Raw genomic sequence first — 24,318 nt, forward strand, 5'->3', positions numbered from 1 at the left:
AGTCAAACGTGTTGCGTGAAATTAAAACAGGCCTGTGAATCTCCTGCTGTGGTGCATATTTCTAAAGATATCTCGGTTCACGTGACGGTGGGCGGTTGTGTTAGCATTTACATGTTATTAATTTCTCTCTTCTTCCCTTTGTGTTCCGCCGCAGCAGGATGATGGATTTGTTCCTCTGTAATAGCCTCTTCTCAGCCAGCTGAGTTAGTTGTGTTCGGGTGTAATTCATCAGTCCGTGTGACCACCGAAATCTCTCGATCTCTGGGCCGCTCGCCGCTGTGATTATGCAGCCCTCTCTGCAGATCTATAGTTGGACGCTCAAATTGATGCATCGCCTCTATTACAGTACTGAAGCCATGATGCTCTTAGCCGGAATGGGTTTTAATATAATTTGGAGCTGCTGTCATTCATTTTCTTCCACCGGTGACTCTATACACAAACAAACAAGTCGACCCGGGCCTGAGTGCAGTCAGCTTGTGAGTGCAGGAAATATATTTGTTTTAATGCCAAAGCATTATAAATGCTAAAGAATATATATCTCCACATCAGTTTCCTTTCAGAAGTTTTCATGAGCCGGTTTACATTTTCAAATGATCTTATTTTCTCCAACCGACCGTCCAAAACTCAGATATCAAATTTACAATGTCAAAGAACAGAGAAAGGCAGCAACAGATCATGTTTAAAAAGCTGGGATCAGTACATGTTTGACGTGTTTATTCATCAAAGAATTCAACAATTTATCAATCATCTAGATCGATTAATTGTCAGACAATTGTTGTGATTGTCTGCAGTTCCTTGTTCTAATGACCTTGATGAATGAAACCTCAATTCTTAAAACAGTCGTAACAGGATCATTAATGTCGATGTGTTCAATAAACCGTTTACGTTGGATGATCCTCATCATCAAACCTCATGTAGTTTTTCTTGCATTAATGTTTCTGACACATGGAACGAACCTGCGAAGCTTCGGATACCATAAGGTTTTCCTCTGTGGAGGCAGAAATCACCTCCAGGCAGTCGCTGGTATTATATCATAATTGCACTCGTATTCTCTCAGTCACACACTTGAACCAAACTCCCATTTAGGCCGATTCGTTTTCCCCCTGAGTGGCTGTGGAGGAGCGAATCACAGGCAGAGTAATGAGGATGGAAATAAAAAGCTGTCGTATCACCTCCATCTCTGCAGCTCAGGGCCGATCCTGTCTCTGAACGCCCCACGCAGGAGGAGCCGTGGCCTCCCAGGTGTTTTCATTTCTTCTTCAACGTCTACATACACTCTGCTGCGACTCAACGCCCACCCAGCGTGTGTGTGTGTGTGTGTGTGTGTGTGTGTGTGTGCGTGCGCGTGTGTGTTCATCTATGCATCTTCATCTTTTTCAAGTGTGAAGGTTCAGTGGTAGATAACCAAGTCAGGCCTCCTTAATGTCACTGTTGAAGTCGCTGTAGGGCCTTCAAATAAGGTATTTTCAACCCAAAGCTGTTTTTTTTATTTTATGGTGCTCTACATTCACCCATCTTATTTTTCTCCAAAGCATCTAGCAGTTAATATATAGTGACTTTAGATTAACTCCAAAAGCAATTAGCAGTAAGCTGATACACTCGCTTGCTTTTCCAGACTGACCTTAAAGTCACTTCCTGTTATTGGAAGGAAGAAATAACTCTAGGAAACAAAACAAACAAAGTGAGGAAATGTTTTTGGATCCATCCTCTTATCTGAAGTCAAGCCAAAGTGTCTGATAAGCAGTTTTTATGTAATCCTGCTGACAAACCAAACAGATCTGCCAACAAGCGGACACAGGTGAAAACACAACATCCTGGGAGAAGCTAACTAAAGAATATCTGACCACAAAAATGTAAAATGTTAAATGCTCAGTGTAGTGATATAGAAGACAAAAACCATCAGCGTTTATATTGGTTCTCTATTAACATTGCTTTCAATGTGCCACTGGGCACAAAGTCTTCCAGAAGAATGAAGGATGACTGGTGATCCAGTCAGATTGGCGCCATTTCTATCTGCTTTCATGTCTAATTGTATAAATAAACTTCTGCTCGAGGTGAAAGTTGTGATTTTCCACTTTAATTATCATCAGTGAAACTTTGACAGAGGGCAAGTAAAGAAGCGATGAACTATATTTATGCAAAAAAAAAAAAAGATTTACTCTATATAAACTTTATAGCCTTGAAGATATTTAAGTGTGACTCCTAAACTGAGGACAGCAGGATTAGATCGCTTAGTAATGGATGTTGAGAGTGTGACGTCATCTTCTGATCAGATCGTTTGAAAAATATCATGTGATTTTTAATTAATTTCCACAGAGAATTCACCCGCTTTAAGAACAGAAAGCAGATTGTTGTGGAAAAACATGTTTTATCAGTTCAAGCATCTGTTTTTATTACAGGAAAACAGGAAGTACGTTAGTCGGGTCATCTTTTCACTTGAGTCAAAGCAACAGCATTACTGTGCTTACTTTTATTAGTCACTCCAACAGAGGACTGAGGCATATTTACTGTTTCAAGGTTGTCAGTTTAAAACCAACCAAACCTGAAACCAGCCGATAACAGCTACAAACTATGATTCAAAAGTATTTTCTAACCCCATTAAGTAACTTTGAAGCTCAGTTGTACAAACTGATCCATGGCTGCGTTCAGTGAAGTCTTTGAAAGGCACCGTTAAAGTTAACTATTCTCATTGTTCTGGTCTGGGTGATTTTATGTGGAGCTGGAGGCTTACAGAGGGTCAGGAGACTTTTTCTCCTCACATCTTCACATTCTCAGCTGAATTCCATTAAACCTGGCCGGTCACACTACACTAACACAGCAGCTCCCTCGCCGCTCTGTGCCCTAATGTGGCAGGTAATTGCAGGATCTATAATGAACGCTTTGGAGCCGCAGCGCTGGAAAGGTTGCCTCGGTGACAGGCCGTTGATAGCGTTAATGAAGTTGATTAATATCCAGACTCCCGGGGGGCTGCCGTCAAACTCTGCTGCACCTCAGCTGAGAAATAAACTCTGGAGGTGTTAAGGTGACCCAACGTCGCCTGAGAGGTCTTTACGTAGGGTGAAAGGTACCCTGGGAGCTCTGTGAACTGTCTGAGCAGGGGCTCCTGGGAAATGAAGTGCCCCACCTCCCAGAAGTTAATTTCCTGAGTCTGAGGTGGGAAAGGTGGCTCTTCCAGGTAATGATGGTGGAATGGTAGAATCTTAAATATGCAGCCATGAGAGAGCCAGGTGGAGCTTCAGTTTCAGGCCTGCTGTCTTCAGATAAAGAGGTTACAGCTGTTTGTTTGTGTTGCTCTGTGTTGTCATGTGGCTGTTTGATTGGAGGACATTCTTGTGCATTTTAAGCAACATGCAAGTTGATGTTGTTCAAGTGGCGAACTGTGCAGGAGCTTTGGGTTCTTTCACAGTCATTTTATGATCCAGCGCACCTGTACATAATACTTTCAGCTCTGCAAGACCTTTGTAGTGTTTACTGAGGGCCCTGACTCTCCAGGCCAACAGTCGACTGTTGGTGAACATCTGTGGCTCTAGTTTTCGTGGTCTGTGCCACTCTGTCAGCCGTTTTTTGGTGACCGAGCAAGTAGAAGCGGTGGTGGAGATAACTGTTTTCCTAAGCGAGCCAGTGCACTTGAAGAAAAAATGTTAATATAAGGTAGAGCCCCCTGAGCCTGTCGCTGTAGAATCCATCGTTTCACCCATTTTGCATGGTTTCTACTTGTTTTTCACCTCCGTCAAGTGGCTATATTTGCAAGAATGGTGTCCCTGGTTTCCTTTTTGAATGACCAATACAGACTACTGCCACCTGCTGGCATGGAGAGGTATTTCCTCTCACGCAGCTGGCCATCTCCTCTAGTCTTTGCGCTGTGTTCTGTTGTAGCTTTTTAAAACGCAGTTGACGTGAGGCGACACAATAGTCAGCGTTAATCACCGCTAGTTCCTTGGTTCTGGGCCCTGATGCTAAATTTGTTCTATAATGTGTTGAACATCTCTAGTTTGTTCTGAGCGTCAACTTGATCTGGTGTTGTGGCAACTGACAGCTGGAAAAACCGATCCAACAGGTCCCATCAGAGCTTTGTAGGACGTCGTCTTCACACACATGTATCTCGCTGCAAGTGGAAATAAGACTGATGCTGTGGGATTTGTTGTTGTAAGTTGACACACTTAAATCGACATTATACAAAATATGAAGTTACTGCACGTTTAGCTTACCTGGTGGAGCATGTGACCCATGTATGGAGGCTCTTTGTTTCCACCCTGGTGCTCTCTGCCGATGCAGCAGCGGTGTAACCCACTGGGAGTTGCCGTATTAAGAGTTTCCTTTATCATACCACAAGTTCTATTTCTGTCTTTGCCTTCCATCGGACGAGTGTGTGTCATTTGACATGCTTGTCTGACGTTTGGTCTCTGGAGGCTAAAAGGCTTCCCTCATTGATCGTCTGTCAGACGAGCTGAATGCTGCTGTGACCTTTTCGGTTGTGGTCTGCTGCTCCTTCAGACACAAAGCACTGACATTTCATTAAAGACACTGTGCTCTGATGGTCACGCTCATTGATCAGGAAAGAACATCACAAAGATCTCAACACACACGAGAAAGTCTGAGGATTTTTTACTGGTTGTAAATGGACAGTATGTTCCTTTCATGACAGCTAGATGATATTTCCTGAAATGAATGAATTTAACTTGAGTTAAAACCAAAAATGGCAAATATCTTAATGAAAAAACGACTTAAAAGGATGATAAAGTTAAAAATCAATCAAATCATGACCGTAAAATTGAAAGTCAAATTGAATTGTGTATTTGGAGTATAGTGATCTGGATATGTAAGGTCTGAGATGACCTTGAATTGAGGTTGTCAGTCAAATTCAGCTGCCCAGAAAATGTAGGCAGGGTAAGAGTTCACTGCGCCCCGAGCACGTTGGTCTTTTACAATGACGACTCCGAACAAGGGTTATTCATGTAACCACGACTCTTTGAATTCTCCCACTTTTCTCTGGTGGTCAGGAAGAAATACAAACCTCCACACTGGTGACAGATGATTTAAGTTTTAAAGAGGGGTGTGGCCCAAGTTACTTCACGACAGGAGAATGTTAAATTACTTTGCGTTCTCACACATTTGTTTGGGATTCGAGGGAAATCAATTTATCAGAGAAAAGACAAAGAACTACTGTTGGACCGAACCCTTTTCGACTGGGACCAGAATTAATTGATTGCAACGACCTCACAGGATTAAATTAACTCAAAACACCAAAACATTTTCCTCAGGTTTATTTAAATGTCAGTGAACGCACCACAGTCAAACCAGCATTTTCCCGTCGGCTGCTCTGTAATCCTCTCCACTGTGACTTTAACTTTTTCACCTCAAACCACTGAGCCAGGACTCTGATGACTCATCACTTCTCACTGACTCAGAAGGCTGCTGCTGGTCATACTAATTCAAGTTAGTCAATAGGAGATGACCTATCACAGCCGCCTCTTGAATCTAGAGTAAACTTGGATCGCCTCAGCCTCTCACAGAGCTCGATGTGAGTTAGAGGAGGAGAATTAAAAAAATATTGTTTTGCAGCCAATTGTGCCACCATGTCGTCTACATTCATTCACCAGATAGAAGTTTTGGTATTGAGCTGCTCCGCTGGAGTTAGAGAGACATATGGAGTCCAGTTGAAAGTCCCAATACATGTTTTAATGTCAAGTTTTCTCAAGTGATCTGTGATAAAGACTCAAAACTTTAAGAGTCGAGAGCTTCTTGGAAATCATATCTGATGCGCGTTTTCTTCAGGATTGTCAGAGTCGATGGTGGCAGGTTATGATGGACCGTCACAAGGTCAGCGTAACCTTTGTTAATAATCCCGTCTTTGTGTTTTTGTTACAGGAGTCTGCGGCTGCTGTGGGCCGCTGAGGCCGAGGTACAAACGCCTGGTGGACAACATCTTCCCTGAGGACCCCAAAGTAAGTGACTGCAAGCGCAACACACCTTCAGATAAATGGAAGTTATTTCAGTGGAGATTCAAGGTCAATACGTAATATCTGACTTAAGTGGCCTGCAACGGCCCTCTGAGTGAAAATCCAATTTATTAAATAGAGATGAATAATGTAGCTGATTAGATCCAATAGAAAGGTCGTGTGGGAAAGTTATGTCGCACCTTATAAGAGACAGAATTGATACTTAAGTAGTTTTGTCATTCGGTCGTTTGCTCCTGAGTGAAACGAGGGCGATTAGCAATAAAACATGAATCAAAATACGATTGAAAAATGAAATCTGAGGACAGCGTGCTGCCTGTGCTGTGTCATCCGTCCCAGCTGTTTTGTTGCTGCTTATGAGTAGATTATATATCAATATCATGTTTCCCTCATGAACCGGTTACAGTATATATTACATTATCAAAGGGTTTTAACCTCTGAGGAGAAGGCGTATCATCACTGTATTAAACACAAGTTTGGCCTCATGTCTCCTGCGTGTCAGCCAAAAAGTTGCACTCAAACACACCACAGAGACGACAGATGGCCAACTAGCTTGTATGTTTCTGCACATGCTTGAGAAGAAATAACTCTCCAAACCACCAGGGGGAGGTAGTCTGTGTTTGAGTATTAAATCCATACGATCCTTTGTTATCTGAAAGCACTGTTTGCCTCATTTTCAGGGATATGTCTGATTGAAATATGCAAATGGAACTGATGGAGAGTGATCATCTCATCGCACAAACGAGAGCCATAGACACTCATTGACTCATTACATTAATATTTACATTGCAAAAGTAAAAAAGTACATAAATGACAATATAATTGTTGGAAAGACGTCTATCCCAGTAAATCTGAGCATCCGAGTATCACAGCCTACATCACAGTCAGAGTCAGAGTCCCAGTCTGGGTCACAGTCTGGGTCTTTATCAGTGTATTAACACTGTGTTTGGTGCCCAGTTGTTATCTCAGTGTTGAGATTGCTGTGGAGACCCAGTGACACCTCCAGCACCAGAGAGCTTCCCGGCTACAACACAGACATAATTGGACAATCAAGGAGCAACATGAAGTCTCCAGACTTTGATAAATCTGGCTATTAGATGTGACACGGCTTTGATAAGAGGACCGTGACAACTTATTATCACCTGTTTGATTCTTCGACCCCTGTTAATTAAAAACACCAAATGTGTACGTGGTTCGTCCCGTACACAAGACAGTAATTTACTTTTTTTTTTTTTGTTTCCATTCTCCTCCAATATCTTCTCAAGGGCCTTTGGCGTAAGCAACCAGGTGCAGTGGGAAATGGAAATGCTCCAATGGTCGAGACCTTGTCAAATTAATTATCACTTGCTGAGAGCCGGAGGAGCTGAACACACTCAGGGGAGAGCCGGTCTGAAATAACTCCCGCTTCTTTACGTACGACACCTGGCGACAGTATATTTATATCGGCTGTCTGCTGGCATCTAAAGTCGGATGCTGAAGTTCACACTGTGCCCTTTTTTATACATTTCTGAAAAGACAATGAATCTAAAAATAACTCACATTTCCCATTCTGAGATAATAAACTCTCTTTAAACTCTTTTTAATGAGGCAGAAGTGAAATCTGAATAAAGTGTTGTTTTTGCTTCTCACTGTAGTTTGACATGAGGTAACAGCACATTTCATTTAGTCGCCTGTTGCTATAACTTCCAGGAAAGAGCGAGGAAGGAAGTCGGGGAACGTGACGTGAAGTTTTACTGCAAGATCATTTGTGACTTTTTCCCCTCTCCTCTCTGTAACGTTACGTTCATGAAGTAAAGTACATTTCCCCTCCAGCTCCAGTCAGCAGTCAAGGTCACCTCCGCGGATCACTGCTGCAGTCAGGCTGATAAACAGGAGTGAAGATAAATCTACTTTTTAATCCCAAAAGGCAGGTGCCTGACTCTCTCTTTTTATCCTTTAAATCTGGACTGCCTTGTGTTTTCCTTCAGGATGGCCTCAGTAAATCGGACATGGAGAAGCTGACCTTCTACGCTGTGTCGGCTCCGGAGAAGCTGGACAGGATCGGTGCTTACCTGGCAGAGAGGCTGAGCCGAGATGTGGTGCGACACCGCTACGGGTGAGAGACCTTTGACTTCAGGTTTTTTTACTTTACACTTGTGTTGTCTCTTGTTACCTGGAGAAGTTGATATAAGCTGGATATATCTGCTTCTTTCGGCTATTCTTCCTCTTCCGAACACATAAAATATTGCACTTCAACCTCAGATTGTTTTCCACGAAATCACACCTCTTCAGTTCTTAGTGTAGTTAACCTGACAATGCATATCCATGAATTTGGGGGTCATAGTTTCTGAAAAAGCACTGAAGGGACCCCTTTACCTGCCATTTGAAGACAATTGTGAGTAGCTTAACTTACACTTAACACTCACTTATAACAGAAGCATCATTAAACTCATCAGAAAGAGTTCTTCTGTGTTATTCTGTCTTTCCTTGAACCATTTAGTGCTTTCTGCTCCTGGAAAGTAATTAAAATGAGCTAAGAGACCAAAAAAAGACATCCCTGATGCATTTCTTAAAGAAGACTGGCAGCACCTAATCAATACAGTGATTATAATGTCAGAAATGGTGTTTAATTGGCTGTGACTTCTATTCCCTGAAGCTGGCAGTCGGAGAACAAACACATCTCCATCTCTCTTCTTCCACGTGACACTACGAACCCTGTGGCAGCTGACGATATAAAGCTTCGAGTCAGACTGATTTCTGCTCCTATGAATTCATATTTTTAAATGTACAGTGTCCCAACGTCAGCCTCGATGCAACATGAGCATTATTTAGCTGTTATTATCCCCAGTAATGTTACTCAGACTCACTGCTTTACTGCTGTATTGTTAGAAGGACAGTGAAGTGTTTCTAAATACAGTTTTTAAAGAAATAATTTAACATCTGCACCAACTGTCACAGAATAACGATGAGTAAACTCTCCTTACTGCACTGAAACAAAAGATGTTGGTGTTGGTACAAATGACAGTGGAACAATTATCAGTTTACAGGTTTGTTGTTTTGACTCAAGTTTTTATATATTCAAAGAGCTCCAGGCTGCTGGCTTTCAGTTCAATAATATCAGATCGTTTAAATCAGATCATTTTCAAAACTTCCTGAAGGAACAGTTCAACCAAAATATGTTGATGTAAAGTCAGGTGAAGTGTCGTCGTCCACAAAACATTTCTGGAGCTTCACAGAAAAACAGTGTTGCAGCATTCTGCTAAACAACTGAAGCAGCTGGAGACATGAAATGTTTAAAAAAGCAACTAAAGAGGAAACATGAAATGTCTCCATACAGCTCATCAGGTGTCTCCAGAAGCCCAGAGATCCCAAATTGATTTGAAAAGATGTGAAACCTTTTTAAGTTGAAATCTTCACTGTAGCTGCTGAGCCAAAAGCGTTGGCGCTCACCCCGTCTTCAGTGAGTGCACAAGCTCAACCGAGCATCAAGGGTGTAAACGTCTTTTCAAATCAATCTGAGATCACGGGGCTTCTGAAAGGAATGTGTTTTTTTAATGAGATGAAAAGCTGATCAACATATTATATCAGGGGATGTTGCACCTCTACATTAAAACTTGTCTCATTGAAATTCTCAAGTTTGTGAGCCAGAAAGCAACGTCATCAGTATAATCTCCATCCTGCACAACTTTGTCGAGGCCAGTGGCTGACTGGTGTTGACAGTGTTGATTTCATCGGCGGTAACGACAGCTGTCACTGGCGAGTTCAGTTTCAGTTGGTTAAAGAACAAAGTGAAACACATGGCTGTTGTCTGGCTAAACGGTTCCCAGCCAAAGATAGAAGAGAAAGAAGCTCCACTTAATTGTTGTTGAAGACAAAATGTCTTCTTTCCTCTGAAGAGGAGCAGAGGGGTGAGCCTCTCTAGATACTCTCGAGCTTCATTGTTCAGATATTAAAGTACCTGATCTTTGACATTTAAGGCCTTTAGATTATTTCTGTAAATTCCCCAAAAGACTTTGTGTCATGAAGTGTACGACATATTGACGATGAACCTCCCCCTCCTTGCTGTGTGCAGGTATGTGGTGATAGCCATGGAGGCTCTGGACCAGCTGCTGATGGCCTGTCACTCTCAGAGCATCAAACCCTTCGTGGAGAGTTTCCTGCACATGGTGGCCAAGCTGCTGGAGTCCAGAGAACCGGACCTGCAGGTCCTGGGAACCAACTCGGTAAGACAACAAACCTTCGGTCTGGTTGGAGCAAGATCTCAGGACCACATTACAATCACACAGTTTTTCATATATTGACATTCAAACACACACACACACACACACACACACACACACACACACACTTCACTCTGTCAGTTGATAAAAATAAATTAAAACGTAATTTATTGTAATGACATGCTGCAGCAATATATACATATATATGCATGCATAAGGAATATGAGTGAGGAAATGTAAACGCTGCGTAGAGAAAATGGATCGGTGATTAAACGTAGAGTTGAGAAATGAAATGAGCTGGTGAGAAGATTAAAACAGATTACTGTTTAATTTATTTCACCAACGACTGGTGGAACAAACGTGGACGCCTTTTGCTTTACTCGCCCAGTGATTGGAGGTTAAATCATCAGCTTTAGATTTACATTTGGATTATTTAACTCACAATATAATTCATCGGTGTATTCAGAAATATCTTTTTTTGGAACCTAAAAATTGATGTTACATTTCGCGCACATTCGTTTGTTCCTCCTGTAATTCGCTGCACTGCTTCTCATCCCTCTGAAGTGCTGCTGCTTTCTATGCAAACGATTGTTTTCTACTGTTTATTAAAAAGTGTTGCGTCGCACCTTCCTCTGAATCTGAGCACGTAAGCAGCACTAGAATTAATTTACTTTCATCTCAAAATGTTGGATTATTTTAGTTAAGATTCTGTATTTGTGCTTCAAATGTTGTGTTGAATTGAGAGCGATCTCCCTCCTGTGTGATTTTGCAGACAAACCAAAAATTAACATAAAGCCACACTTCATACACTCACATGCAACAAACACATCAGTCAGCTGCAGCCCAGAGGTTCATGTCGGTGGTTAAATACCTAATTTAACTTTGACTCTGGCGGTGGAAATGGCCCTATACCATATCCTGTGAACGACTCTAATTATTATTAGCCTCTATAAGCCGCCAGCAAATGTCAGCCCCATTTCTCCTCCCGAGTCTTCTGAAGGTGAACCACAAGTTTTTCTTCCTCCCTCCTCGCGCCTCCTTCTCTGAGCCTGTCGTCCTTGCCATTGTCGGCGGTTCATGTGAGCAGGAAACGGAGCCGAAGGTTTAGATGTGAAAGCCTTTGCATTATTTATGTGTGGTATTTAGACTCTGACAGAGGAGGAGAGCGGATGCAGAGGCAGGTCGGTGAGGGGGGGTACAGACCGCCTTTAGGTGAGCGCCGTGTTAATTAAATTTTCCTTGTGGCGCCGGCTACAAAGCTGAGATGCTCTGTTTAATGCCGGCGTTTGGTTGTTACATGTAGTGGAGGAGAAAGACACACTCGTGTTTGTTCTGTCGGGTAATTATCAGTTTAATGAGTTTGTTTGAGATGTCTGCACAACAACACAAACACCCAGATACACAAATTGCAGCAATTTTGTTGAAAGCCTGGTTGAAACCGGCCGGCCGCTTTCAGTGGAGCCTCGGCAGTGACTAATTAGTCAAACACATCACACATTTTGGGGCTTTTTTGAATAGAATCAACTTCATAATCCTCCATCGGCAACATAACAAGCTAGTGAGAAAAAAGGAGGTCAGAGGTCACAGAATAAGTATCTCACCACTGGAAAGATGGTCCTTGTCATGAATACTTTTGAAATTGGTGCTACATGACCAGAGAAAACGGAGACAAGGGGCTGTGGGTTTTTTTACGTTTGCTCAAAAGGAGGAAAACTTGCGCCCAATAAACTCCTGCTGATGGTGACGTACTGCGAGCTGGACGGTGCTCAGTTTTGGTCGGTGTAATCTTCGCCAGCTAGTGATGTAGTGGCCAAACAGAGTAATTACATCGTCCCATGATGCACTGGGCCCGGAAAGACTTGAGCTCACATTCTGAAAGAAGAAATGGGGGATACGTTTTTTGGAGAATCACAACCCCCCACGAAATGCCTCATTTCACTAATATTTCACATAATTCAAGCCATTCGGTTCATTTAATCTCTGTTCAAGATTTCTGTGATTGGATGTTTTTACTGAAATGCATCATGGGACTCGTAGTTAACTTTTTATGTCCACAGGCTTGCACTCACTTCACATTTCTTATCAGAAACGAAATGAGCTGAAGTTGTGCTTCTTGCCTGAGATATCTGTGACTGTACCTGGAGAACAGAAGGGGGAAGAAAACCTCACAGGTTGAGGTGATAAATCATTCTGTAAATAAATGATACAAAGTTTCTGAATCAATCCAAGACTTTTATTATATTAATTAGACACACGCACCAGTTATCACCTCTAATCTAAGTCTTCTCCCCCTCACACTAGTGCAGCGTTTCTATTTGTGTGTACCTTCAGTAAAGTGTGTTTGTCACCAGAGTGTTTCTCTGCCAGCCGTTCGCCTTTTCCAAATTTATCTGCCCGTTAACTTTGTCACAGGAAATTGGCAGACTGCGACGGCTCGAAGTGTCTCTTCCTCCGCTCCATCTCAATAGAAGAGACACTCATAGGTCCACACTCAGACACATGAAGCCACTGAGTCAGACACACAGGGGAGTTCATACGTCGGGTATTTATAGCCTGTGGAGCCAGACGAGCCGCGCAGAGAAAAATCTCTATTTCTATTTGTCCGTTCAATCTTCCTCTCATTTTCTTATTTTAGTTGCCAGATCAGATTCGTGTCCAATTTCTATAAAATAGAAAGTTCTTGCTTCCTGAGTTTAAAGAGTTTGGAATGAACATAAGTTGGAAGCATGATTAGTGTGATTTCCTCAAGTGTGTGTCTACTTCAACCAAAAAACAATTTGACGCTCCTGAAATGGACTCTAGCAACCAAAGGTTGTCTCGACTCTGAGTGAACTCCACCAGTAACTCTGCTCTGTCAGATTCCTCCTGTAACAGTTGGTTCACAGTTGGTCAGTGAAGTGCTGGATCCTCTTCTAACAGAGAGACCGTCATTAGTCCACAGTAAAGTCTTTGTTCTGTGTCTGTTTGAGGCCTTTTGTGTGAAGTTCAGACCTCAAACCAGAAGCTCGTTAATTGCCAAAAGACAGTAAATCTGGACAAAGACAAAGGGAAGCAGCAGCAGGTACAAAGACACAACGGATACTTCTGTAACTTCCTTCTAACACTTGTTGACGTACACCTGACTACAGCAGGTATTTCTAAGGACTTTTGCAGCTTTAAGTTCTTAACCCAGGATTAATACTTTACTACCAAACGTGCCAAGTGATGAAAGAGGCAAAAAGAGCTGCCTCGAAAAAAGAAAGGATTTGTACAAGTGTGGTGACGTAGAGGCGAGGGAGGGGACTGCTTACAGACAGGAAGTCGTCAGAAACGACCACAACGCTTACAGCAGCTTTCATGAAAACAAATGGGCTTGATAAGAGCAGAACGTCCAGGTCATCATGGTCGAAACAGTGAGATAAAATCATTCATCAAACAGAATCATTTGTTCCATTTCATATACAAAGTATTGATCAGTGCATCTGTACAGACAGTAAATATACATTAACCTCAGCTCCCTGTGTGCCTTGAGGCCGTCCAGTCGCAGCTGTCGAGGTGATTTTTGATGATCGTTCAGCACAGATGGGAACTGAGAGGAAACAAACTCCCAGTCTCACCATCAACAGACCGGGAAGGTGTTCGTCATCATTACCTGAGTCAGGGCTCAGGAGGCAGCAGACCGTTATGACTCCGTCTGCAACAGAAGACATCAACACTTTTCTGTGATAAACTGCAGATGCCAGGATTTCTGACAGTTGCCTCCAAACTGCAGTTAACTTCCTGTGTACTTTTCTTGACAAACTCACCCACTGACTAGACGGCGGTGCAGAAATGTCACCTGCGGTGGTAAATGTCGTTCTTTAATAGTCTGCAGTCATCACTTGAAATCAAAACTAATGCCGAGGGAAAACTTATAAAATAGCTTCAGGCTACAGGATCCAACTTCTTGGCTGGAGTCAGCAAACGTCCTCCCCCTCAAACTGTCAGGCCGACACACCAACAGAGTCAGCAGTAAAGCAGCGGTCAGGCTGGAAAAGCTCATGATGGTTCATAACACGCCAGCGAATTCAGTCATTTTCCATGTTTCATCTCATCAACATGTATGGAAATAGGCCCAGCTTGTATGTGTGAGACTGTCGCGCTGACAGATGAATTAGTTTAAGTTAAGAAACAAACTGTTTTAATGAAAAGTCGCCTCCACTTTTCATTAAAACAGATTTAAACTTTTATTCCTTACCTCTGAAGTTGAATTCAGATGTAGGACCTTCAGTAAATGAGTGTTTGACCTGTGAAAAGAGGACAAACTCAATCTCTGAGGACAAAATCGTCCGTTCTTTAATCCACCGCCGTGTTTCCTAAAAGCTTGTCGTGCTTCTGCTCTGAAGAGCGATGGAACTGAACCAAAATGGCTCCCTGGCAATGACTCTTTAAATGGATCCCACTCTTGGCTTTACCACATGTTATATAATCAGTATGCCTTGATAAGTAAAACCAGTCCATTTCACACGACTTTTTAATGGCACCTTTTTAAACCGGAGCTCTTTCAAATCGCCCCGAGGGAAGCAAAACAAATTGTGCTGGCGTTTGTATCACCCACTCATTTTCTCATTGTTGAGCTGCTTTGCCACGAGGCGTCGGTGAGGCATGAAGCCTGTCGCTTTTTGATTAGTCTTATTTACATGATGAAACCTCGGTCGAGCCACGATTACCCCATCTTCACTTGAAGCACTTTATCCTCTCCATGTGAGAGGCTTCAGTCCTCTGTTGACTTTGAGTGAAATGGAAATCACAGGAAAGTGTTTTTTTATTCTTCTACAAGTTTAAATGCTGAAAAAGATCAAGATGCACACAGCTCAGACCCCAAACTGCAGATTTCTTTACAAAGCAAAACTCGAGTTTATTTAATTGTATTTCACGCTGCAGTACATTCATTTGGGAGATGCTTTTTTGTACCATACAGGCCTTTAACCTCTATAACAGCAGCAAGGTGTCATCAAAATAAATACATTCATCATCTGTAGCCGCTTATCCTTTGCAGAGTCGCTGGAGCTGATCCCGGCTGACATTGTGCGAGTGGCGGGGTACACCCCGGACAAGTCGCCATTTCATCACAGGGCTGACATGCAGAGGACAACCATTCACACCGACTGGCAGTTTTAGAGTATACGAGTAACCTCGCATGTCTTTGGACTGTGAACCCAGGACCTTCTTGCTGTGAGGCAACAGTGCTAACCACTGCGGCGCCGTGCTGCCCCCCAAAATAAAAAAAAGGTGATACAAAGTTCATGTCGCCTCAAAGATGAATTGTAAAAACAATACATCAAATAGTTGTTGAGATATTTTCACCAAAGTTGAGGAACATCAAGCTAGTCAACCAGCACACTGACATCGCCATGGAAACTAGCGTGGTGAAAAAAATAACTGGAAAATAGCTGGATTTAATCCGTCCTTTGTTTTTAATATCAGTCATTTTTTATTGGCTACATTTTTGCAGGGATTTGATGTTTTATGACTGAATTTAACCAAAATAAATCCATCAGTTGTCCTGCACGCTTTGCCCACACTGCAGTCGTCACCTCACAAACACAAACCAGTAATTATTTCCCTCCTTTTATGTGTCTAATGCTTGGATTTAACACCGTAACAGGTTTGGGAAGCTGAGGTGAGGCTGCTGTTGTGTGAGCCAGCTGCCAGAATACCTCCTTCCATCTGAGCCATTACCCCGAGGAAAGGTTGGGCACCAAATGGGTGGAAATTACCAGGTAGAGCGGCGGGGGTTCGCTCACCGATGTCGACGTGTACAGAGGCAATTTGTTGCAGTGGACAATGACAGGGTAGCGAGAGGCGCTACTCGAGCGCAGCTGACTGTGAGGAGACCGAGGAGGCCTCTCCAGAGGACACTCACGCTTGTTTGGAGGGAGAAAATTATAGGCTGGACAAAAGGGGGCGGCTCTCGAACGGTTATTATCATGATCACCATCGCGTCCAGTTCATGCCGTTGCAAAGACATGACGGTATTTTTATTCTGTCACTGGAAACGTTCTGAATTCTTACAGACCTCCAGTAAAAACGTGCGTGTCTGGTTTTTGTCTCTCCGTGGTTGAGAGGTGAAAAGTCAGCAGCTCAGTGGGGCCTGTTAGAGGTGGACTGAGGACAGTTTTTGTTGGTCGGTTTGTCAGCAGGATTACAGAAAAACTCTGAACAATTTCCGAATGGAGCCAAGAATAGACCCCATTAACTGTGGCGCTGATCCAGATAAAGGGACAGATGCAGGAATATTCTCTCACTTTCTTTTACACCGTGAGACAGGGCGATCTTTCCACATTTCCATTAATATCTCAGGGAATATTGCATGGACCTTGATTCTAATAAAAATCTACAATTTTTCCAAAACACAGTGGACATTATGATACCTGGCCTGGTGGTTGGCTGTTACAGATCTGTTGTTAGTCATTGCAGTTAGCTCAGCTTCTCTACAGGTTTGCACAAACTGGCACCTGGACCTGCAGAAGCTTCAGATCCAGAAACTCCTCGTTTGTCTCCGTTATAAACTCTGAGGTTTTCTGTCTGGAGTTAGTTTTTTCTTTGCTCTCGTGTTGACGAACACACTTTATATTCTGCCATTCTGATTATTTCCCTCCTTGATGCTTGAACACCTCAGCACAGTGAAAGTGGCTGCTGTTGTCATAGTGTCACATGTTTCTGTCTTTTTTCACAGGATTAGCTCGTAAACTCTTAAACTGATGATGTAGTGAAGTTGATAAACAGAATTTCAACAAAACAACTTAAATCTGAAGCCGTTTGTTGTTTGGTGTCCGACCATCATCATCTCATCTTTGAGGCCAAACACAACTAATAAATGTTTCCCTTACTTCCTGTCGTCTCTCTAGTTTGTGAAGTTTGCCAACATTGAGGAGGACACGCCGTCCTACCACCGCCGCTACGACTTCTTTGTGTCCCAGTTCAGTGCCATGTGCCACTCCACTCATGAAGAGACTGAGACCAGAACCAGGTGAGAAGACAGAGACGCGTCTCACAGACACATACAGTATATTTCAGCTCCTTTATGTTCATGTTTGTAGGTATTTTATCATGATTTCCTGATAGCGATCCATGTTGGACCCCTCGGGGCTCTACTCCGGCCCCTCGGAAAGATGTTTAAATATAAATATAGTTTTAAAGCCCAGAATTCAAACACTGACTGCATATCTTCAGGATTTTCAATGTTAGATGGCGCATAATGTTTCGTAAGTTACTGAAAACTGAAGTTTCTGTAGCTCAACTTTTTCTCAACTCTTTTCTTCAGATTTCATCTAATTTTATTTCCTCTTCTTCTTTCTTCTTGTCCAGTTGTGGCACAGTGTTTCCAGACACGTAGTCTGCTGAGCCTAGACGCTCATGCTTTTACTTTGAAAGCAGCTGTTTGACTAAATGTTTCCTGCTGAGGTCAGCGGACCTTGAGTGGAGATTTTCTTTGTCACATTAGACTTTTGGGATATTAAAAACTGAGACCATTATTACCACAGAACTTCCACTCCGTGCGAGCCCTTTGTTTTAAAATAATCCCTGCCTTGGTTCGTCTGCTAGATGGAAACATTTTTTTATGATATCCGACACATCTAATGGGTTGATCAGGTGTTGAGTCTCACCTCTCTTTTAATGCAAGATGACGTATTGATCACTGAGTAAATCCACAGAGAAGCTGCATCACTTATGAAGAAGAATCTGTGTCTCATCGATACGTTCCTTCATCAATAATTAAATCTAAATATTGTTCTGAAGTGACGCCACAAGAATGGTTTGATTTCCCTCTTCAGCTCTGGCGCTGGTGTTAACGGCGTTCACATTGGTGCAGGAACAGCTGATTGATCGTTGTCGCTCAGAGAGTTTCTCTGATTAGTCCTCTTCATGTGGAGAAAATTAGCTGCAGTTGAAGAAAATCAGCTGCTTCGGTTAAGCTCCGTCTTTGGGTGAAATGAAACCCTGCACGCACATTACTCGCATTGATTTCCACTTCTCAGATCTAATTCTGTAGCTGTCCACCGCTGCATCCTCTCTGATTATTATGAAGACACCATCTGCATCCACTATCCCACCTTTCAGAGGCGACCGCCCTCTTTTTAATGCAGTGATGGATTGCACCAATAACACATCCAGCTGGAGGATAGTCTGTAACACAATCTCCACCAGTGCAGGTCTCATCCCACTTGAATCCTCTGAATACAGAATTAAATATATCTCTTGATCCATATTTCATGGCCTTCCCCTCCCACTGAGACCACATGGCTCACCAACACCACCACCGGAGAGCTTTGCTTCACTCGCTGAAATACGATCATTTGAAAGACACAATGGTGATGAAATGAAGAGAATAGCTCGGTTTAAACGATGTGAGTGATTTACAGAGAAATGGGCTCACCTGCCTGTGATGTCTTTGAAAGGGTGAAATGGAAATTTTGTTTTTTAACTTGGATGTTATTTTTGTTGCTTCGGCATTATTCCCATCCATCCATCCATCTTCTGCTTATCCAGGGTTGGGTCGAGGAGGCAGCAGGGTTAGAAGGGTATTCCAGACCTCCTCCTCCCCAGCAATGCTTTCCAGCCCCTCCTGGGGGATCCCGAGGCATTCCCAGGTCAGATGGGATATATAGTCCCTCCAGCGAGTCCTGGGTCCGCCCCGGGGTCTCCTCCCAGTTGGATGTGCCCGGTACACCTCCCAAGGGAGACGACCAGGAGGATCAGATCATCACTAAAGTGTCTGTCATGCAAGAGAGAAACAACCACAACAGAAAACTGGAATGGTCATATTAAAGATGTGCTGGTTGATTCACAACGTCGACTCATGCTTCGAGTAACATGCAACAAAATGTTTCACCTCAAAAGATGCTGGAAGTCTTTACGACGTATTATTTCCCCAGTTCATAGCTGGCTAATATTAACTTGTAATGATGAAAAGGAAGCAAAACATCCTTTTAATTTCTCGAAACCGCCAAAAAGGTTGAAGTTCATGATGTTAAAAATAACGATAAAAAACGTAATTGGCTGCAGATTCACGCCCACCTCGGGGAAACGGGTTGGCTTCTACATATACGTACTAGTTCAGTGGCCTCATTGCTGCTATCTGTTGAGCTGCCCTCACAGGGATAAATAATGTTTAATTAAATTGTATTAAATGCTTCTTCTTTGGACAAAATGCTGAATATGAAAAGATCTTGTACCTGATTTTTTTTTTCTTGCACAGAGTGAGGTCTCTTTTGTAGCCAGGTAGTATTCACTGGGAGCAAGCCAAATTATGAAAGGTCTGGACAGAAAAGCCAAATGATAATGGCAGTTAAGTAATTGAGCTGGTGAAATTTCTAAGGGCCCTTTTTATTAAAGTGGAGAATAAAGGACGGCCTCATGCAAAACAGGCTCATTCATACAAAATACCAATTTCCTCCACATGCTATCTTTCACCCTGTATGTGGAGCAATTTCACATCAGCAGTTTGCTTCTGTTTTTAATGAGCCTGTTAAGCGAGCCAGATGTCAGGCAAACACAATTTTTCATTGTTTTGAAGACAGAGAAGCTCTCCCTGCTGCCAGCCGGATTGTTTAGCTGGTAAAAATAGCTCGATGATGGCGGTGGTGGCGGTGGGGCTCAGGTCAGGCTCCGACACCACGCAGCACTTTACAAGATGTTCTCTCCCACTGAGACGCCCACCCTCTGACATATCTGCAGTGAATTAAAACAATACCTGAAGACTTCTCTCTCTTCCTCATTGCAGGAATAACTTCCCTCCTCCAGCATTACTGCGGTTGTTTGCAAAAAAAAACCCTCACTGCAGCAGTGAGACCTGTGTTTGTGCAGGGGTGTGAGCATCTTTGTGCATAGAAATGCACTCACATCTCCATCTGTATGTATGAGGGAGCGTGTGCATGCTGGCTTTATTTTCGACTTGGCTTGATACCTCTGTGGCTCAGTGCTGTAAACAGTGTGACTCCTCACTTTTCCTTTTTTCCGCCTGTATTTCATTATTCATCCGGCAGCGTCTCGCTGTAGGTAGAGAGGGATTCCCAAATAGAATTTCTCTGGTGCTTATTGGATTAGGCCTGAGGCGAGGTCGACCACCCTGCTTTTCATATTATTGCTCGTACTGGGGCTTTATGTCGGAAATAGAGAGGAGAGACAGAAATAGCCGATGGTGAAGTCAGAATCGCTGCGCTCTGATTGGTCCTGAGACCGATCGTGCTCTGCAGACTCTGTCGAGGCAGGATTGGAGAAGCTGGAGGATGTTTATATGTGTGTGTGTGTGTGTATGTGTGTGGCCTTTGTGTGTGTTAGTGTTGGAAGTGTTTTAATGAAACCAAGTGTTATTACTTTGATTTCTTTCTCCTCAGAAGTCAGATAAAAGTTGGAAGTCAAAGCTGAGAGTGAGTCAACTCTGCAGCTTCAGTAACACCAGTTCAGCTCAAACTACACTGAGTCATAACGTTAGCTGATACACAGGATCAAGGGGAAAAGAAGTCATTTTGGGTTTCCAGCTATTTGTTTTTAGCAGAATATCAACATGACTCAAGATGACACAATGACCTCATCAGATGGTAGTTTGGTTAATGTGTTGGTCCAACAAGTACACAAGAGGAAGCATCTGGATCTGCTTAGCATGCTAACATGTGTGGTGGCGCTTTTATCATACTTAGCTAAACAATAGCGTAAAGATGTTGAAATGCTAGATGCTGAATGTTGCGTTACATGACAACATGCTAACTGGAGCATAAGTCACACTTAAATGAACTCAGGAAGTCCAGACAAAAACCTGTCCTGCTTCTCCAATCAGGACAGTCTCCTTTGTGTTTTTTTTTAAAAATTGTTTTGTGTTTACATGATGAATCCATTGATTTAAATATTAGTATCATGTCATGCATACGACGATAAGGAACCTGCACGGACTGACAAACCACCATCAAGTCATCTGAAGTAGAACCAGAGTGCTGCTTTAAACAATGAAAACAATAAAAATAACAGAAACACTTACTGTTTAGTAGCAGGAGGAATCCACACAGAAGCAGTTTTACTGTTCGTTTTCATTGAGGATGTTTCCGTCATGTGTGTCTGTTTCAGGATCCGAGTGGCCGGCATTAAAGGTCTGCAGGGCGTGGTGAGGAAGACGGTGAACGACGAGCTGCAGGCCATCATCTGGGAGCCTCAGCACATGGACAAACTGATCCCGTCCATGCTGTTCAACATGCAGGACAGCGAAGACCTGGACAGGTACTGACCACACACAGAGTTCAGTTTGGGTTTGTTTTGTTTTGACTGATACTCTCCTCCCTGGATTCAGAGCTGGAGGCAAGAGAAGTGTGAGGATTTTTCTAGTTTATGAGGTGACCTTATTAAAGGGCCAAACCTCGACACACAATAATTCCAAGTCGATCAATTATACATGCAGCGCCGGAGACTTTTTCACCCGAGGCAATCAGAAAAGTAAACTACTTCACCTGCAACATCAAACTCTCCCTCCGCCTCAGAAAATAAAGGTTGTTTATTCCAGAGCAGCTCACAGCGGCTCTGATATCCCAGAATTCACCTCTGATGAACCAAAAAGATGCTAATCAAACAGATCTACACTATATAGTAACTTCTAGTGCTTCCTTTTGACTCTTCACACCTCTGAAACTTGTGTGTGTGTGTGTGTGTCTGTCAGTCTGTCAGTCTGTCAGTCACGGGGGTTAATCCATCCAGCCTCTCCTCTCTGGTGTCGCTCTGCTCTGTGATCCTCAGGCTGAGTTTAAGCCTCCACATCCAGTTTCAGAATCGGTGTCATTGAGTCCTGTAAACCTCCAGAATCTCCTGCAAACATTTTCTACACGCCATCAAACGTCTCTGCGATTCCTCGTCTAGATTAGAGATCAGATGTCACGCTTTTAACTCCTGAAGATACCCAGCTGTCATGAGACGAGCAGATAGGAGGAAGCTAATGCTAGGTCTGTATTTTATGTTGCGACGTGAACAACACGTCCTCACACCTGAACGATAATGGGTCGACTGCATATATCACTGTTCCTGAAACCACTGACGGACGAACCACGCTTGTGTCGTACAATCACAGTTCAGTCATGTTGAGACCAGAGCTGCAACAATGAATCATACTGTTTCATTAGTTGGCAGCAGCTGACCAACAGTTAAAATCTCACCTCCGGCTCTCTTTGAAGAAGAGACAGCCCGTGTTGATGTCAGCGTCTCCTCGACCATTTAATCATCCAGACTTTCTTCTGCTTTTTATTTCTCACTGCAAAGTATTAACGCTTCTACAGTCTGTTGTCTCCATGTGTTTACATTTGAGATCAGGTGAGCTGCTGCGGTGCTCCCTCCAGCATCATAATCTCAGTGACCTCCTGTGGTGTGTGATACTCATTATTTTCAAGTCTTTTAGTGTGTGCAGGTTTGAGAGACGAGCATCTGTGAGTGGTGCAAAGTGATTTTACAGTCAGTCAGGATTTTAAAAGTCCTGTCGTGTGAGCGCCGCCTCAGATGAAGCCTCAGTTTAGGAAACAACAGTGTGTGTCTTCTGTATCTTAACTCACGCAGGAATTTTATGTACGAGACATAACTTTTAACTGCGTAAGTTAATCAAAATAGCTCACGGTCTAACAATAACCATAAATATGTGCCGCAATAAGCTGCTCTCACAGTCGTTTTTCTGATGATACGAAACTATTCACTGCAATTTAATGTACATGAGGTCTGTTAGTGGCAAAAATGCTTCAGATATTATAAATGAACAGATAAATGGAAATGAAAAACCAATGAGCTGCAGATTACTTGCAGAAGTTGTAAAGAAAAGGAGGCCAACTCACTATCCACTACTTGTTAGGCTGCACAGAGGAATGAGAAGTGTTTAAATGCAGAGCTGACAAACCAAACATTGAGATTTATGAAGAGAAAAATGTACAAAACATCCGGATGGTGAGAAAACTCTTTTGGCTGCGATGCTGTGTGCAGTATTTAACAATGAGAGGGAGGAAAATGAAACTCACTTTTCTGTGCTGCCCTTGAGTTTCACCTGATCATAACTCAAGTTTGAAAAATACCTTTTTTTTTCTTTCTTTTTTTATCTCCGCACCTTTTATCCCCCTCACAAACATTTCTCTTATCATACCTGAGCAGTGCTCCGTGGACAGCGGGAGATTTATTACTCACACAGCTGCTGTCTCGGCTTTGTTTCTGTTTTTTTTAACCTTATTGTCTCGTCGGGGAAACGTGGAGAGTTTAGGAGCTGAGGCTTCGCAGACGTACGAGTCCAGGAGGCGCTCAAGGTTAATGCAGCAAAGCACAAACCTGAAGACGCCAGTTAAGTGATATTAATACGGTTTAGGACGCTTGGCTTATATTTGCATCATAAATGTAAATGTGGAAACAATCAGACTGTAAAGTGAAAACACTGTGATTCATTAACATCATGGCAGATCAGCAGTGACATTAACAGATGTTCAGGGAACTGAATTTACAATTTTTTGACTGCGCCCAATAAATCATCCGGCCTGGTGTGAGCTGGTTTCTGACAAAACTACGACAGATTCTGAATCATTGGTGTTTTCTTGTAAATTCAGCATGAAGTTGTTTGTTTCCTTGTAAAAAGTGTCAGTTTGTGGCAGCATGGCTGCACCAGCCTGTCTGCTTCTGTGTCTAAAGTGCTAAAGTCTGACCTGCCAACATTTAGCAGCTGTTTGAACACACTGTTTACACTGATTTCACCATTTACACTCAATTTATGAAAGAAGAAACATTTTATTGATGCTAAACATGTCACATTTTACAGATACACTAAACAGTAACCAGTATAGGCGACTTCTTTGTCCCCGTGGAGAAAGTCACCAGACTCCCTTAACAAATGTGTCAGTTTAGTGAGTTGTTGAGTTGGAGACACTTTATAAACTGTGTGAAACTCTGTCTCCGACTAATTCTTCATTATTTGTTCCTTCTTGTGAATTCAGCAAATGTTCTACATGAAATGTTTCTTTGTTTGTGTAAAAACCATCGAGTCTGTTTGTCCCAGCGTTCTTCATGTTTGTTTGCATATAGAGGTGGGAAGGATGGATCCTCAGGTCTGAACAGGCTCCAACTGTTGAACTCTTCTGTGTTTTTCTGGTCTCTTTGTTTGACCTTTTTATTCTTTTACATTCGCTGCTTGCAGTGCGAGT

General features: G+C 42.8%; 1 protein-coding gene across 2 annotated transcripts in view; it reads left to right on the forward strand.

Annotated features, from left to right (window-relative positions):
- efr3a (EFR3 homolog A (S. cerevisiae)) overlaps positions 1–24,318 on the forward strand; it is a 114,500-nt gene that overhangs the window by 35,584 nt on the left and 54,598 nt on the right. For both annotated transcript variants that reach the window (XM_073490716.1, XM_073490717.1), the window contains exons 3-7: positions 5,869–5,945; positions 7,925–8,052; positions 10,009–10,159; positions 17,026–17,147; positions 21,239–21,388. In XM_073490716.1, coding sequence (XP_073346817.1) covers positions 5,869–5,945; positions 7,925–8,052; positions 10,009–10,159; positions 17,026–17,147; positions 21,239–21,388 — 628 coding nt within the window. The remainder of the gene's footprint in view (positions 1–5,868; positions 5,946–7,924; positions 8,053–10,008; positions 10,160–17,025; positions 17,148–21,238; positions 21,389–24,318) is intronic.

This window comes from Pagrus major, chromosome 21 (assembly GCF_040436345.1).
Source record: "Pagrus major chromosome 21, Pma_NU_1.0".
Taxonomy (NCBI): Eukaryota; Metazoa; Chordata; class Actinopteri; order Spariformes; family Sparidae; genus Pagrus; species Pagrus major.